The sequence below is a fragment of the Molothrus ater genome, chromosome 1 (genome assembly GCF_012460135.2).
Source record: "Molothrus ater isolate BHLD 08-10-18 breed brown headed cowbird chromosome 1, BPBGC_Mater_1.1, whole genome shotgun sequence".
Lineage (NCBI taxonomy): Eukaryota > Metazoa > Chordata > Aves > Passeriformes > Icteridae > Molothrus > Molothrus ater.
Genome location: NC_050478.2, coordinates 102,792,080 through 102,808,289, shown reverse-complemented (window position 1 = coordinate 102,808,289; position 16,210 = coordinate 102,792,080). Strand labels below are relative to the sequence as shown.

General features: G+C 39.0%; 1 protein-coding gene across 1 annotated transcript in view; it reads right to left on the bottom strand.

Annotated features, from left to right (window-relative positions):
• The window catches only part of LAMA1 (laminin subunit alpha 1), a 97,966-nt gene that overhangs the window by 79,890 nt on the left and 1,866 nt on the right, over positions 1–16,210 (bottom strand). Inside the window, exon 2 of the mRNA XM_054515054.1 lies at positions 12,553–12,613. Within this exon, the coding sequence (XP_054371029.1) occupies positions 12,553–12,613 (61 nt within the window). The remainder of the gene's footprint in view (positions 1–12,552; positions 12,614–16,210) is intronic.

The window sequence follows — 16,210 nt, the reverse complement described above, 5'->3', positions numbered from 1 at the left end:
CTTTTTTAACACTGCTCTCCAATGATATGAAATCTTTCTTATTCAGTATTAATTATTGTTCATGCAGGGGTCTACCAGCCTGTCTTCAAGAGCTATCCATTACTTCCCAGGTCACCCATGACCTTCACTCACATTATACAATAGCCCTGCCATTTCTTTCCATTTGCTACAGTGAAATAATTTGCCTCCAACAACCACCAGTCAACAGACTTGTGCCAAAGGAATAGCAACACTATTTTCTGGGTCCCACAGACATAAAAATAGAGCACTTCAATCCAAGTGAGTTGCACTGGAGATTTGCCCCAGGACACAAATGAAAGCAAGAGGTTGTTAGCATTGTCCCGCAAAGTACTGCATCTCTTCAAATCCTAGTTGATTATGTTCACCTCTGAATCTCTTTCCCACAATTCAATTTTAAGGCAAACTGCAGAGGTGCAGCCACTGATTTCAGGAAAGATCAAGAACAGTGTCGGAGATGATTTATTAGGAAACAATAAGCATCTGTAACAAATGAAATTGAAAAAAGGTAAATTTCAAATAGATTAGTTGCATCTTCAAAGAACATTGCTCCCCTTGATTCTTTTACTAAGGAGAGCCGGGTACTCAGTCAGGAATTCAAAAGCTCTTAGATGCTGCTCTGCCAATCTCCTTTCTCCCTCACTTCTTCACCCTCCCCCCTGCCCCCAAAAAAACAGGAAACCAAACATCTGCTAAGATATTTTTATGCCTTGTAGGAAGCAGTAGGTATGATAAAGATGATCAACCAAAGAATCAATCACTTAAGTGAGCCATTTATAGATAAACAGGGGCCTGTCATCATGTCTTGGTGTGAAATGCCAGTGGCTGTAACTGACATAAAACTCCATCAGAAGATAACAGATTTCATTAAACTGAAATTTTAGCAATGATATTTGCATTTTTAAGGCCATCAGAGCATCATTTAGTCTTTAGGAAAGGACCTCTGAGACCATCAAGTCTAACCTCTAACTGATTACCACATTGTGGACCATGACACCAAGTGCCACACAGAATGAATACCTTGAATACCTCCAGGGACAGTGACTCCACCACTTCCCTGGGCTGTTCATTTCCCATGTTTAACAACTATTCCCATGAAGAAATTCTGATCCTGAGGTCAAACCTGAATCTCCCCAGGCACAGCTTAAGTGTATGTCCCTTCATTCTATTACTTGTTGCCTGGGAGAATAGACCCTCACCTGGCAACACCCTCCTTTTCAGGTAGTTACAGAGAGTGATAAAGCCCCTCCTGAGCCTCCTTTCCTCCAGGCTAAACAACCCCAGCCCTCTCAGTCCCTCCTCATAGGACTTATCCTCTAGACCCTTCATTCATGTAACTTTCAAGGTTTTCTATCTAAAGTACAGCACAAATGATAGATTAAACTGGATTTATTAAATTATTCCCACTAGAAAGGAAGGCAAGTGCTCCATGCAAAAGTATGGGAATTACTGCTCAGCATTTTGCAAGAGACTACGGTGGTCCTGAGAAAGGCTGGAAGAATTTTTAAACTAAACTCATTTACTTCTAACTGCTGGCCAGCTCTTTTCATGGTAAGGTGAACTCTTTCATTATTTTCCAGCTACTCAGATGCTCATTTGCCTCAAACCAGAGATTTGCACACACCCCAATGCCAGAAAATGAAGTGTGTAGATGTTAATTTGACCTTGAGAAAGAATAACAATTGGTTCACTACCGCTCAGCACAAAAAGCTAAGCACAATGTTTTCATTAGAAGTTCAAACAAGTTGCTCTCATTTGTAAGGACTTGGTTTTAGCCAGATGCATGACTAAAACTCAATATGGGAGAACTGAAAATATGAGGGGGTATTGTCAGAATTATGTCATTCAGAGCTTTCCTAGAGAGACAAAAGACCTCAAGCTCAGAGGAAATGGAGGGAATTACATTCCTACTAAGGTGACCTGCAATGTGGACAGTGCAGAATTTGTCGCATCCACACTTTACGCTAATCAATCTGTCAAGAAATTACAAGTAATTATGAAGTTAGAGGGATTTGTTGTACAGCTAGCAGGCAGACCTTATGGTGAAGGACATAGCATCAGCATTTCAGCAAAACTTAGGAAAAAGTCCTGTTCATAATAAAGCCAGTTGTAACATTTTCAAATGATGAACAGTTGGTCAGCATGGAGAATGCCAGGGGAAAAGAAGACAGGCAAAAAGCTTTAAGGTGGATGAGGCAATTTCTATTTTATGCGCTTCAATATGCCTATTGACTCGGATTCCTCAAAGTAACAGGGACAGGTGGAGCATGCAGCTTATTGGTGCAGATACAAAGTACTGATATTCATGCAGGTATTGCTTAAGTAAAAGACATCTCTAGCGAGGACAGCTATCCTTCTATTGTAAAGTTAATGGTCGAGCATACAGCCTACATTTCTTTGGGAATTATTCTTCTTTAAACCAGATTATACAGAAGTCCTCAGAAGCTCCTCGTTGCTGATGTAAATATCACCATCTTTCCTGGGGACTCAAGTTAATTCTTTGTGGGTTTGTAAGCTTTATCTTTGTTACATATATAGAAGTTCTCACCATTTCAAGAATTTGGGACATTTGCAGGATTCTGGTAATTCTAACTGCCATCAACACATATTTCTGGCTTCATTCTGGATACACCTGATTTACAGCACACAAGCAGATCACAGCAATTATAATCATTCCATAGTACTGTGCAATGAGTCTGACATATCTAGGCTTACTGGGCATTTTGTCCAGCTCAGATATCGTGTCCATGTAGAGCAGCATCAGTGCAGTCTACTCTCCATGCTCAGCCCACAGCACAGATCCATCATTAAATGCAAATATGGAAATCATATGCATTTTTGTGCCATCTATCAAAGGCTTTTTAGACATTCTTTTTTGCCTTCTATTTAAGTTTTCTCAATGTAGGACCCTTGGCTGCATTTTATACAGCTATATCTGAACGAAACTCCAATTGCATTTTCTGATTAATGATTTTGTTCAATCAGAAAACTAATAATATTTAATCACTGGGTTTTGGGTAGAAGATAAGTGGATTTGTGCATTTTGGCAAAACACATGCATGATCTGTGGTTTTGACCATGTTTAACTGTATGAATCCTCACAGTGTGATAGGGTAAAACTACTTATTACAAACAGTATGTGAAGGAAGACAGTCCCAAGAATAAAAATCTTCCCTGAAGAGGCATAGCTGATTAAAATCATTTATTTTACAAACTGCTGCACAAACAGAAGCATGCACATGAGAGTTCTATTCTACATGGGATTCACTACACCACCAAATATATTCAAAAGCACAATAAAGATAATACATTTTGGTATGAAGGTCAACGCAGTAAGGATGGCAAAACTCTTTCAGAAATGCCACGTTTAAGACAACTTCTTCCTGAATCCAGATTCACTGATCTGTCTGATATTTCTAGAAAGCTAACTAAATTAGGGAGGGGTTTCTTGGGGTTCTTTTTAAAAGAAGACAAACTAATGGGAAATGAACACAAAAGATTATATGAAGCAAGCCAAGGACTGAGTTCAGAAAGTTTTCTGGATTGCTCATCAGTGTATACAATGAGGACTCTAAACCAGACTTCAGTGAGCAACATCGAGACATTCAGCAATGCCAACAGCCTGATTGCTCTCCAAGTATTTTGGCTTTTTTTGTGCTGAGTGTAATAAAGCAGTAATTTGCAAGTGAACAAAGTAGATCTGACTTAAAAAACATAAAGAGCTGATGTGTTCAGTAACAATGAGCTTTTATTGTGTAATTTTTCAGAACACAGAAATACTTGAAGGGGTCTAATCTCATTTGCAAGTTAGCATTTTTTAAAAACGTAAAGGCAACCAGCAGCTCATAACAAGCTGGGAATGATGACGTTTGCTCACAAGCAATGGATTCTCCCTTTACTGAAAACATACACAGAGTACACAGTTCAGAATAGTTTGATGCACTTCAGGAGAACCAAATAGACTAAAGACAAAATGTAATAAAATGTCACAGTATTAGAATGTATAGAATATGTAATAGCATTACACAAAGAAGTTGAGGTCACATTCTTGGTAACATTCTCAGACTGTTTTCAATAGCACAGATTTAATTTAGTTGTTCTGTTTTATTCAAGTTTAGGATTAAATGAGTTTACTAAATAAAAACCCTGGAACTATGAGGCTTGGGTTCAGATTCCTAGCCTGCTCAATAGATTTACCCTCATTATATTTTACCAACAAGCGCCCCTAGTTTAACCTTCTCTATACACTTTCATCAGAATCCTACCCTGTAATCACATCAAATATCTAGGCTGGTTTCCCTAAAATAAATGGGCTGAAATTGTTAACTTCCAACTACAGGAATTAAGATACTAATTCTCTGTTCTTACAGTCAGCAAGAAATGTGGGTTTACCACTCAACCTGCCTTATAAGCCACTTTGTGGAGACATTGCCTAAAGTGTGTTAGCTGCAGCATTAGCCCACTTGAAAAGCTGAAAGCTTCACCACAGTTTACACAGTAAGGTTAGGTAGCAAGCCACTAGTTAAAAATTATTTTGAAACTCATCGCTCCTGTTTTTGTAGCTCAACAGAGAGGAGAATTTCTGCTAGCAAAACATCAAGTTTACAGGATTTATGTAATATGTTTAGGGTTTTTTAGCAGAACATCTGTAAATTTTAATTTGTAATATTTAAATAAAACTACTTCAGTTTTAAAAGAAACCTCTACCATGACAGAGCATTATCTTTTCCTAAAACCTATTCTCTATTTCTTCTCATGCTGTAGAGCAAAGCTAATGAATCAATCACAGAAATACTAGATAGTGAAGATTACATTTATTTAATTTAATCAGCTTTTAATGTAAGAACACACTAAGTTTGTCTGTTCTCAAGAGCTTCCAACGAGGCTATTCCTCAACATCCTTGACAAGTCTATTCGGACACTTTATTACTTTAAAAGTTACAAATTTTCAGTCCTCTTTGCTGCATTCATCATCAGTCATGATCTTGATTACAACTTTTGTTTACCTGAGCTGTTATCACACACCCTTTTCCAGACTATGTAAACAATCCTCTCAATCTTTCTACAGTCCATCTTCTAAACTTCTTATCCTTTGAGTTCTTGGCAGCTTGCATTTTTCCAACAGTCTGGATCCTCAGACCACATCAGCGCCAACTGGAGTAGAATAACTTCTTAAACTCTTGACAGTTTTGTTAACACACATGAGAATAAGTTTTGTATTTTTTCCAGGTACTGCTGTTCTGCTTGCATTGCACACCAAGGTAAGTAAAAGATCCTGGTCTGTTGAAGCATACTCCACATCAGACCCTGGATGAGTTCAGGTTATCTGTAAAACAGATTACTTTGCAGCCATTTGCTGAACACTCAACCACTTGCTTTCAGAACAGTCTGCTGATTACTTTACAGCTCTGATCCACTCAAGCTTTTGCAAAACTCACTGAAGCAATCCAACTGGAGCCCCAGAAAAAAGGACAACAAAACAAGTTCATTACACCAGTTAATGTGACAAAAAACACTCTGTTTGAACTCCACAAGCTGTTAGAGCACAAACAAGCTACAGAGGACAAAACCTTGCCCCTTCTTCTAAATGGCAAAGTCTTCTCTGCCAAATATTTTTTCTGTAGCTGCTTATGTGCACTCAGCATTATTAATGAGGGCCATAATGCAGACAGGATACTACAGCAAAAGCATTTTACCTACTGTGGTCTCCTTTAGGCTAGATGATGTGCTAATTAGTATTGTGTGCTCAGAAATGTATTGAAAATAATTACAACGCTGCAAATTAATAAAGTTAATAAAGTCGTAACACTACAGATTAATAAAATTCCATGAAACTCAGACTGGAACCAAAGTAAGCAAAAGTTTGCTCAGTCAAGAATGAACACCAGCTGCACTTTTCTCCCACAACTAGTTTCCTCAATATAGTTTGTGAAGGTTAAGGAGCAAGTGTCTGGCATAACTTACATGTCTTCCTTAAAATTCCCAAGCACCAGCATATAGCCAGGCTGATGGGCCCAATCTAACAGAATTTGAACAAGGTTTTAAAAAAGTGCTTTTTCTTTTCCAAAGGAAGGCAGAAAACCTGGGTTCTAAAAAAAAAATATTTAAATTTCAAAGTGTATGAAGCATGCTATATACAAAATTATTGGAAAACTAAGGAGAGGATAAGGCTGCAAAGATATGGTCAGGGTGCAGATGCTTGAAACTGAAGAAGTTCAAGTTTTCAGCCCCAACCAGACATTCCTATAAATGTGCTTCCTTGTTTCCCAAAGGAGTGCACATCATCTTTGACAGCCTGAGCAGAGAAAACACTGATGAATTCAATAGGTTTCATAGATTACATCCCAACCTTGAACGTGGTTCCTAGTATTATGGCTTGTTCCTTTCACAAATTTCAGGGATTTGAGGAAAAAAAATTAGTTCCTGGGGAAAAATAAAAAAATCTATCACAAGTATTTCTAATACCTTCAATGTTGACAGTAACTTACTGCTTATTTCGATCAGCACAAACTAAGGAGTAGTGGAATAAAAAAACCCTAGATTTCATGCTTGTTTTCAGCATCAGACAGTACAACTTGATATGAAAGGTAAGTCATTTTGAGTATTCTATCATGCATTTCCAAACTATAATCAATATTTCTTCTGTCAAGTCATGTCTTGCAAGTATTGATTTTTTGTATGCTGTTGGCCAGTTCAAGAATCTGCCCAGAAATTGTCACAGCATTTACACCAAAGCAAAAGAGCCACAAGTTGACAGATGGGCAGGCTGCCAAGGAACAACAAACCTGCCAGACCATGAAATTAGTTCTTTCTTGTTCACCCAAAGCTTTTTCCACACGTTGAGGAGTCTGCATCATTGTGCTTGTTGGTTTGGGGGTTGTTCTTTCTTTTACCGGTACACTAGCTTTTTTTCTGAAGTCATCAGTTGGGAACAATCTTTGCTCAAACCTGAAGTAAATACAAGCCACAGCTATTAAAGACTTCAGTGTCTTGTCAGTTTGCTTATATGCTGCCTAAGACATAGTATTAGCTTAGAGCAACATAGCAGAAGCACTGGCAGTGTGACTGGCATGTCAAAGACTAGGGACCTCAGTCGCTTGTCACTTATGATGTGCCCCAATACCAACAAATGAAACATTTTTGTTCCTACTGATGTAGGATCCATAGCAGACTTCCCTCATGCCTCCTTAATATGATTCCTTAAATAATATCTCCCCCTGAACTTCTTTTCTATCACCAGTTTTCAACCTGAAGCAACTGTCTAGTAAATGAAAATCCTCTTGGGTTTAATCCTAATTAAATTTGCCTGTATAAATGTGCAGCTTCAGTCTGCACACCAAATCATTCATTATAATAAAAAGGAACTTATGATCCAAGTATCTATTAGCTGTCTTCTGATTCTAAACTTCCATTTATCACTAGCAAACTCTAGGAGACCTGAGCTTGAGAAGAATTTTAAAGGCTTAGAGGTCCCACTCACTTTGGTACTGTGACTCAGTACCACAATCAAACAAAAAGTTACTGCTTTTTGCCCTGTGCAAACACTAAGAAGGTTAAAACAGTCAGAAATGCCCTTGAGACAGTTGGCATCACCTTGTGATCATAAATGACGTAGGTGCACTACAAAGGAAGTCTGAAATGTATTTTTCACTTAGTGAAAGTTTGTTAATGACTACCTGTACACAAATCCAAACTTTATTTCATTTTCTTAATTAAAAAAAAAAAGATTTGTCACTTCCTTAATGTTAGAAATTGCAGCTGTGTTAGATGAAGCCAAATTTCTATTTAAATTAAGTAGAATTTTTCCATTTATTAACAAAAACTATTTCAAGTTCAAGAGGTTTTGGCATCTCAGAACTACCAGCTCTCCTGTTTTCAGACACGGAAGAAAAATGTTTTCATTCCAACAGGCACAAAACCATTATCAGGGCATATACAGCCCTGTATCAGTGCCAGATCTTCCTGGGTAGAAGGAAGCACATTTCCTCCAGCTTGAATGGACTTGAAAGGATTTGCAACTGTGTAACCCCAAGGACATGCAAAGCTTGGTCATTCCCCGATCTCTACTGACAAGATTTAGCAATGTCTAATTTTCAAGATTAATTGGGAAAAACCTATTGGGGTATTTTTGGCAATTTTTTAAAATTTTATTTCAGTAGTAACCAACTGTTTAACATGATAGAGGTAGCTTTCTGCTCTTTGTAAAAAGTAAAATATATCTTGCTACTATTTTTTTCCTAGGCGTTTTACTCTAGGCAACAAAGTAAAACTGCAAATCACCATGCTTTGTTTGGTCTTGCATCTGCTGATCTCCAGTTTAACAAATGTACAGGGCACAAACTGCAACTATTGAAAAAAATTCATACCAAGTCAATTGTTGCACATTTTTTATGCTTCAAACTCTCACCATGTGCAAATTCTTATTTCATTATTTGAAATGAAATTCAAAAGCATTTGTGTCACTCGGGTTAAATTCCTGAAAAAGTGTAATTTTAAGTACCCAAAAAACAAGGGGGAAACAGAAAACAATATTTTAACAAGTTCTCTTCTGTACTGCCATTAATACTCAAGAACTCAGCCAGTTGCATGGAATTTTAATCAAGTGTTCTGAAAGTATTTTGCCTTTGGCCTGAAAACAAGAATGATGCATTTCAGCCCAAAGCACAATTTTTAAGGAAAATTCTTACATACTGAGAGTTCAAGTAGTTTAATTTAAAATTCAGCAATGTTTTCAGTGACACTAAAATAATAGCAAGGCACAGTTGGATCCTGCCTGAAACACCCCAAACATTTTTTGCTGATGACTGTGGGAAACAGAGCAACAAGGGTAGAGCTGCAGAGTGGGCAGCTTATTTCCCATTGTCCTTAAGAACTGAAAAGATAAGGGGGGCTGCTCAAATTTTAGAGAGATTGTATCATCTGTCAATACTCTGTGGTATACAAATAGGGTTTTCCTCCTTGGGGCAAACGTCCTGACCTCTTCCCTGCCACTGTACCACCAAGAATCCCTTTCTGACCCTCTTTCCCTATCACTCCTGCAGGGTTCTCAGCCTACCAGAAACAGCCAAACTTGGATGTGTCTATTACCACTATTAGCCATGGCAGCACAGCAAGAAGCAGATCTTTCCACCAAGTACCCACAGCAAATTTTCTGAGCAACCTGACACATCACAGGAGCTGAACACCAGCATGGCAACTTCTGACCCACACCAAGATACCCATAGACACAGCTGTACATCAGCAGCTGTGTTTGGTACCTCTTGCTTCATTGCTGCCTTTAGGTCACATCCTACTGCTGATCACTGTGGAAAGATACTCAATTCCTCTGGAAGTTCCCCATCCCATCACACACATCTCTTTCTCATTGCCTGCCAAGGGTTGCCTCCACCACACCACTGAAAACCTGCACTGCACTTTGAAGAATCATTTCTTCAATTAGAAATATCCCCATTACAATGTTATCAAATGTGCATAAACCAAGCTGTCCCCAGTGTGACCACTCCCAAGTAAAGTGTGGTCATCCAAGGACAGACTGTGCATTTGCTGCATGCCTTTAGCATTGATGAACTTGCTCTGGAGAACATTGGCACACTGTAAACCAACTTCAAGGAAGATGAACTGGGGTAGGTCTGGAAATTACTTAATTCCTGCAACTTTTAGTTTAAAATTCATGTTTACATCTAAAGACAGCTTCAGTATCAAGCTCACATTTTTGCATTAGCAAAAAAATGTGTGGTTCCTAAAATTCTAATCAAGTTGTAGTGAGATTTATTGATAATATCTAAATAACCTAGCTACATATAAAAAAAAAAACAAACACAGAGACACTTAGCAGATTTGCTTTCCATCTATACAAACATTTTCTTTATGCTGTAAGAGCTATATTATCAATTTAACTACTCTGACAATTAAAAGAGACACACAAAATGAATGCATTAGTTAGCAGCTACTGAGGGAATGAAGAACTGTGAGTAGATGTAATGTAAAATCACAGCAACTCTCCCCAAGCCAATGAAGTAAATTTAATCCTTCGGTTCGCCATCAAATTTTTTATCTCTTCAGCATATTTTAAAGGGCGTTTTCTAGTTGAAGGCATTGAGCACACATTTAAGAGACTACAAGCTAAAGTAAATAAATAGAATCCTAGAAATTTCAACAGCATATATTTCACAACCCTAATTTAAAGCAGGGTATCCACAGATCTTGACAATTCAAAGAACCTTCACATCAAACTTCTGTTATCTAGCCCTTCTCAGCCAATAAAGTAGAAACAGCCTAATCTTCAGGGGCATTGGCACAATGTTTCAAGCCTTTTCTGCCTTCCTGTCCTATGCACAAAAGACAGCACAGCAAAGGAAAGTAAAAATATGAATGGTGAGGCATGGAGAATAGCATAACACACTTTAACTATTCATGCATTTGAATAAAACCAGACAGCAAAATGCAGTGGAATCCCTGCCATAGTTTTATCAGTAGTGGAGCACTTTCAGGAGCTGGATTTCTCACTTCTGTAAAGAAAGAGCCAGAAACAGAGAAGATGGAATTCAGTTAACTGGTTTTTACAGTACAAGCCCACTGCTGGTGCTATACCCTCCCAATTCACTCACTGTCTAGATACCCCAGGTGGATCAGGAGTCCCCCAAGGAGTCAGTGAAGCCTGGCTGCACACCATCCAGCCTGGCAGCAGCTCTGCCTGGGTAGGGAGCATCAGAAGCGGAGTCAGGCTCCCCACCCTGCCCAACACCTTGTGTGCTTCCTGCAAATCTCACTCTGCCAGCATCCACAAAAAAATAAGGGTTAACTTGGATCCCTGCTCCAATGCTCCCCAGCAAGGCTGCACCCAGCCACAATCAAATTGCACTGGATGTCTCAGTTGTTACTGGGCTTTTTTCCTCTCCTTCCCACACAAATATTTCTTTACACACATCTTTGGGTTTTGTGACAGAAGGCAAAATTCCAGGCATGCTTTCAAAAAACCTGATAAAAGCAATCAATACTTATCTAAGTTACCATCAATGACAGCTCCAATTCACATTTATGCTCAATGACTGAATTCCAATGTTTTTTACAGTCAGTGAGACCTACCCCACTGATTTGCAGAGTTAGGATTTTGCTATTAAAAACTTCTTGCTTCATTGGGTCCACAAGAAAAAATACTAATCAAAGAACCAAATCAAGACTAGAGAAGTTGTTTTGAATTACCTGCACAGATTCTGCACTGTCCTCTCACACTTTGAGCAAATAAAAGTTATGGAAATACAGTTAACAAGGTAGTGGACATCAGTCTATTTTCAAGGTCATTTTTGAGCAAGCAGCAATAAAAAATGCAGGCAGAGCCAAGGAGAAAAAACAAGTTTCCACTTTGGGAAGACCATTTCTTAAACAGCTTTTTAAGCTTTATTTTCATGTGGGAATCAAGATGGGGGCTGAGTCCCGCAGCACAATAAATGAGTTCACAGAAAGGAATTACATTATGCTTGCAAAACAACTTTCAAATCTGAATCTTTAATCTAAAAGAATTGGTTAGGGAATATCTCTGACAGAGTTGTTACTGTATCGAATGACAGTTCAAAAAAAAAAAATCAGCAAAAGCTAACAAGTTAAAGATGACAAAACAGAAGGAATTTATTGCTGAAGGCTGACATCTACTCTGCTTACACAAAGCAGCAGTGGGATCTTCTCGGCCTTTGCCTGGTGGGAAAAGCCCAGAAATGACAAGGAAAAAACCAACCGTGTCAGCCCATCGACCCACATTAGCTGCTGCCTTACAAAGCCTGCCAAGTCGAACTTGTGGAAAGGGCAGTGGGTGAAAATGCCTGCCATGAATCCACCTCCCTTCCAATGGCTCTCTGAGCTCACATGGCCACTAGAACAGTTGTGATTTTCCAGAGATACTTAAAAGGAAATAAAAAGAAAAAAATCAGGTTTTCAGGTAAAAGCTAAGCATTCTGTCTCTATGTTTTGCCCTGCACTTCTTAGGAATTGGAACTGCTGCTTCACATCAGAAAGAAAAGTTAAAATTATGTGCATCTATAATATTAGCTATTAGAATACTGAGAGTTAGTTTCTAGTCTTAAAATTTTATGTTTTCCTATTTTCAGATTGTTATTTATCTCTACTATAATTACAAAAGAAATCTTCCAGTTTTCCTGTAAAATTGTTATGTATATAGCTTTTAATACTCAAAAATGTGTATAAAATAATTATTTTCAGGGGAAAAGCAGCTTTTCCAGCTTCTAAAAAAGAGCATAGAATGACTGAGAAATCATTGAAGTCCTTAAATAGCAAAAGTAACTAAGAAAGAATAAGCACAGATATATCTAGCCTTATTTTTGCTCTGACACACAAGCAAATTAAGCACTGGCCTCAAATCTCAAAGACAGAGGGCTGTACCCATATCTGCAAGCTCAGAGGCACAGTACAGAGCCTCAGATATCACTTAAGTACCTAAAAGCATAAATAAAAAAGTTTGACTGATGTGCTCCTAAGGTTTACACCAACTAACAAATCACAATTTCTGCAAGCTGACCTAACCAATCTTGCCTTGCAAAACTTTTGCCACACACTGTTCCTCTGTTTGGTCAGGAAGGGATGTCTGCAGGACAGAAAAAAAAAAAAAAAAGGAAAAAAAAAAAAGTAGGGGGCAGCAACAAACCCCACCTGAAGACCTTTTCTGAGACTGAAGCAAATACCAACAACTGATTAACATACACTGATAGCCCTAAACTTCTAGAGATGCATTTTCTAAGCCCTCAGGGAATGGGGAAAATATTTACGACAGACAAATATTTTTTTATCTTAATCTTCAATCTAACTTAGAATGCTTTCATGGGATTTTTCTCTGTCACATACCTTTGTACTCCAAGAAAAAAGAAAATGGTCTGTGGCTTGTTGGTGATTTCTTGCAAAATAAATCAGGGAACAAAACACAAAGCAGATTTTAAATTTAGGGCTTTTATCAACACCAAGCACATTTTCCCCACAGAATGTCCATGATGTTCCTTCCAGACTACCAGAAAAAAACATTTTTCTTCTTCCCCCCCAACCACAAGTCAGGTCTCAACCAGCAAAATTTGTCCCTAATTGAGATCAATTACTTTTTTACACTACATATTCCCTATAATTAGATAAAACCTCATTTCTACTTAATAAAAGTTTCAAAAGATATTTGTGTTGCTTTTCATTAACTTAGGGAACCTTGTAACTTTAAGACAATAGTATCCACAAAATCAGCATTCCCAAGGACAAGCAATGTGGCCTCTGTTTGAGGTGACATCATCAAAAGGCCATCTAAAATTAACCTTTTTAGATTGCTATATAGAATAAAGTCCACTACATTAAGGCTTTGACAGTCAAATGGATTCAGAGGAAACAAAAGCCAAGAGCTCCAGAATTACATCTACTCTTCCACAGTTTTGCTGAGGTGTACCAAGGCCAAGAGAGATGTGACTGCTGCAGCTCCATGTTCCCAGGCCCAGCCACTAGTAAAGCTGAGCAAGTATTCCCAACAGGCACATACAGAGCTACACACATAATGCAATGGATATATGCAAATAGGTATGGCCAGCCACATAGATTCACAAAGACAGAAACGCACAAATGCAACCACCACCAACGGTTTCATCCTGTTCCCTGCTCCAGGGAAAACCATGGATTCATACACAGAGATGGATTTCTTCAATGCCCATCCACAATGTGGATTTCTTAAATACCCAAAGCTGGAGACTCACTGCACCCAGTAACTGTGCTCCCCCACACCCAAGGTCTCCCCGCTGCTGGCATCTGGCACATGAGCCCCAGGGGCCCACAGGTGCACCCCAGGCACTGAGGCACAAACTGCCCTGCACGCACACTAGCCCCATCACACACACACTCGCTCTATGGATCCCTACACACTCACTCTTTGCTCAACCTCTTTGATCTCTGCATCTTTGGCCCTTCCTCCATTCATCCCAAAATTAGTCCTGTGCAATCCCAAAATGTTCTTCCCATATATCCCAGGACTGGTCCCATACCCCTGCCGACTGCCACCACCCCCATCCTGTGAGCTCTCAAGAGCTGCTCCCATAACACACCAGTGGCTGTCAGAGGAGAGCCCTGGCAGGGGCTCATTTCTCTGGGTTCATTATTTATGTTGCTCCACCTTCATCTTGTGTTGATTTGTGGGTGGACATGAGACTTCTCACACAACCTAAGAACTTAAATAAGAGTGTAGTCAGCTAATAAGCATCTTGGGGCCCTGCTACTTAGCCCACCCAAAGACACAAGAGATGTACAGGTTCACTGTAACTGAGATTTCCAACCCTGAAGAAAAAGTGGAAACTTAAGCCAAGTATACCACTGTACCCAATTTTGCCAAAAATTAAGAAGTTTTTACCTTACCACAATGTTAAGTGATTCTGCCTCAAACTCCTGTCATATTTTTAGCTCGTTGGTCTCCTGCCTCACACTACAAGCTGCAAACAGCACTGCTTTTAAGTTTTCCACAAGCCTCAAGGAACTTGAAGTTTCTTTTAGTGTTCTCTTATCAGGAAACCATATCCACATCGGTGGAAACACAGGAGAAATGTTAAAGGAAAATATTTAGAAGTAAAGGCAAACTTGGCAGGGAATATAAACCTTCTCATTTTCTAGAACAGTTAACTCTGTTGCAGATGTTGGGAAAAAACTGATATTTAAGACTGTTGGCAACAAGGTCTATTCAAGCCACTAGCATACAGGAACCCAAGATGCAGTATTGTGAAGCACTTAAGATACTTTTTCACCTCATACAGAAAACAATTGTGAATACAACATCCAAGTAATCTTGAAACTCCAGAAAAACTTCCTCCAAGCACATTCTGGAAGTCTGTCTCTCTGTTTTAAAAGTGTCAGAAGAAACTATTTCACTGCACAGAACACCTTTGAATGCATGAGGTTGTAGTGAGGCAGCTGAGAGTGTAAGATCCACCTACCCAGGCTCACAGACTAACAGCCAAATCTACAACACCCCAAATCTACACCAAATCTACACTCCAAAACCCCTTTGGAGTTTCTTGAAAGGGGAGTTTCAAGATGTAAATGTACTTTAATTGTAGGTGTAACTCCTACAATTAAAGTACATCACTGCTTGAGGTGGAACTCGCCACCCTGAATTAGGCACCAAAGAGCCCTTCTTCACTAGGTGATGAAGGGTGAGTGGTACCCACGAGTGGTGCCAGACTTGAGTAATCTAGTAAAAAGCAACTAAAGACTAAAACAGCAAACAAACAAACAAATCCCAGCAGACACTGGTACAATAAGATTTTCTCCTGAAGTCAAACACATTATTGCCGCTTGTGGCAAATAAATAAAAGAGAGGGAGGCCTGGATTTATTTCTCCTTACATTGTGAGCACTGTAATGATCCAACTGAAGCATCAGCTTTTTGTCCTTCTGGAAGGAAACTTGCCATCTTGGCTGTACAGTAGCTCCTTTTCAGAGAGAGGTCCGGAGAGATTTCACACACTCCTCCTCTGCATTACCTGTCACAGCAACTTGGTAATACAGCGCTCTATTCAGAGATTGGAGATGTGGGTTCAAACCATCTCAAACTAAGGAGATTAACATAAATCTCCCACTGCCTGGGAATGTGCTCTAACAATGTAATTTATATCACTTATGTTTCAGCAAAAAAATGTGGTTGTTGACCATAATGTCATAATTTGTGTATTAGCCATAGCCTAAGAGTACTTACTAAACCAGATCCTTGAAGCAAAGCAGGTCTGAAGCCCAAAGAGTGGCAGGCATATGAAATTCCTATGCTCATCTCTGCCCAAATGGAGCACCTTCCCATGGCCATTCAGTTCCCTGAGCACCAGCACTTATCCAAACCCCAGGCAGGAACAGAGCAGGCTACTTCAGCATACCAGCTTACACAAACAAACTGAGATGCAGCTGAGGAAATATTTAGTCTACAACTACAGCCTTCCAAGTTAACACTACCACAGGTTTACAGTAGCAAGATTTTTTTTTTTAATTACAGAAAAAATATCACCTGGCAGTGGCAGAGTCAAATTTATGAAATACAGGCAATAGTGATAAAAATTATTAACTGATTTTCCTTTCTACTTTGAAGACATGTATCACTTAACTCCAGTATAATAAAGAATGCATTCCAACAGAGCAAAGCTGCTACAACACGCCTCCGAAATGGCTTTTTTGCTTCTGACATA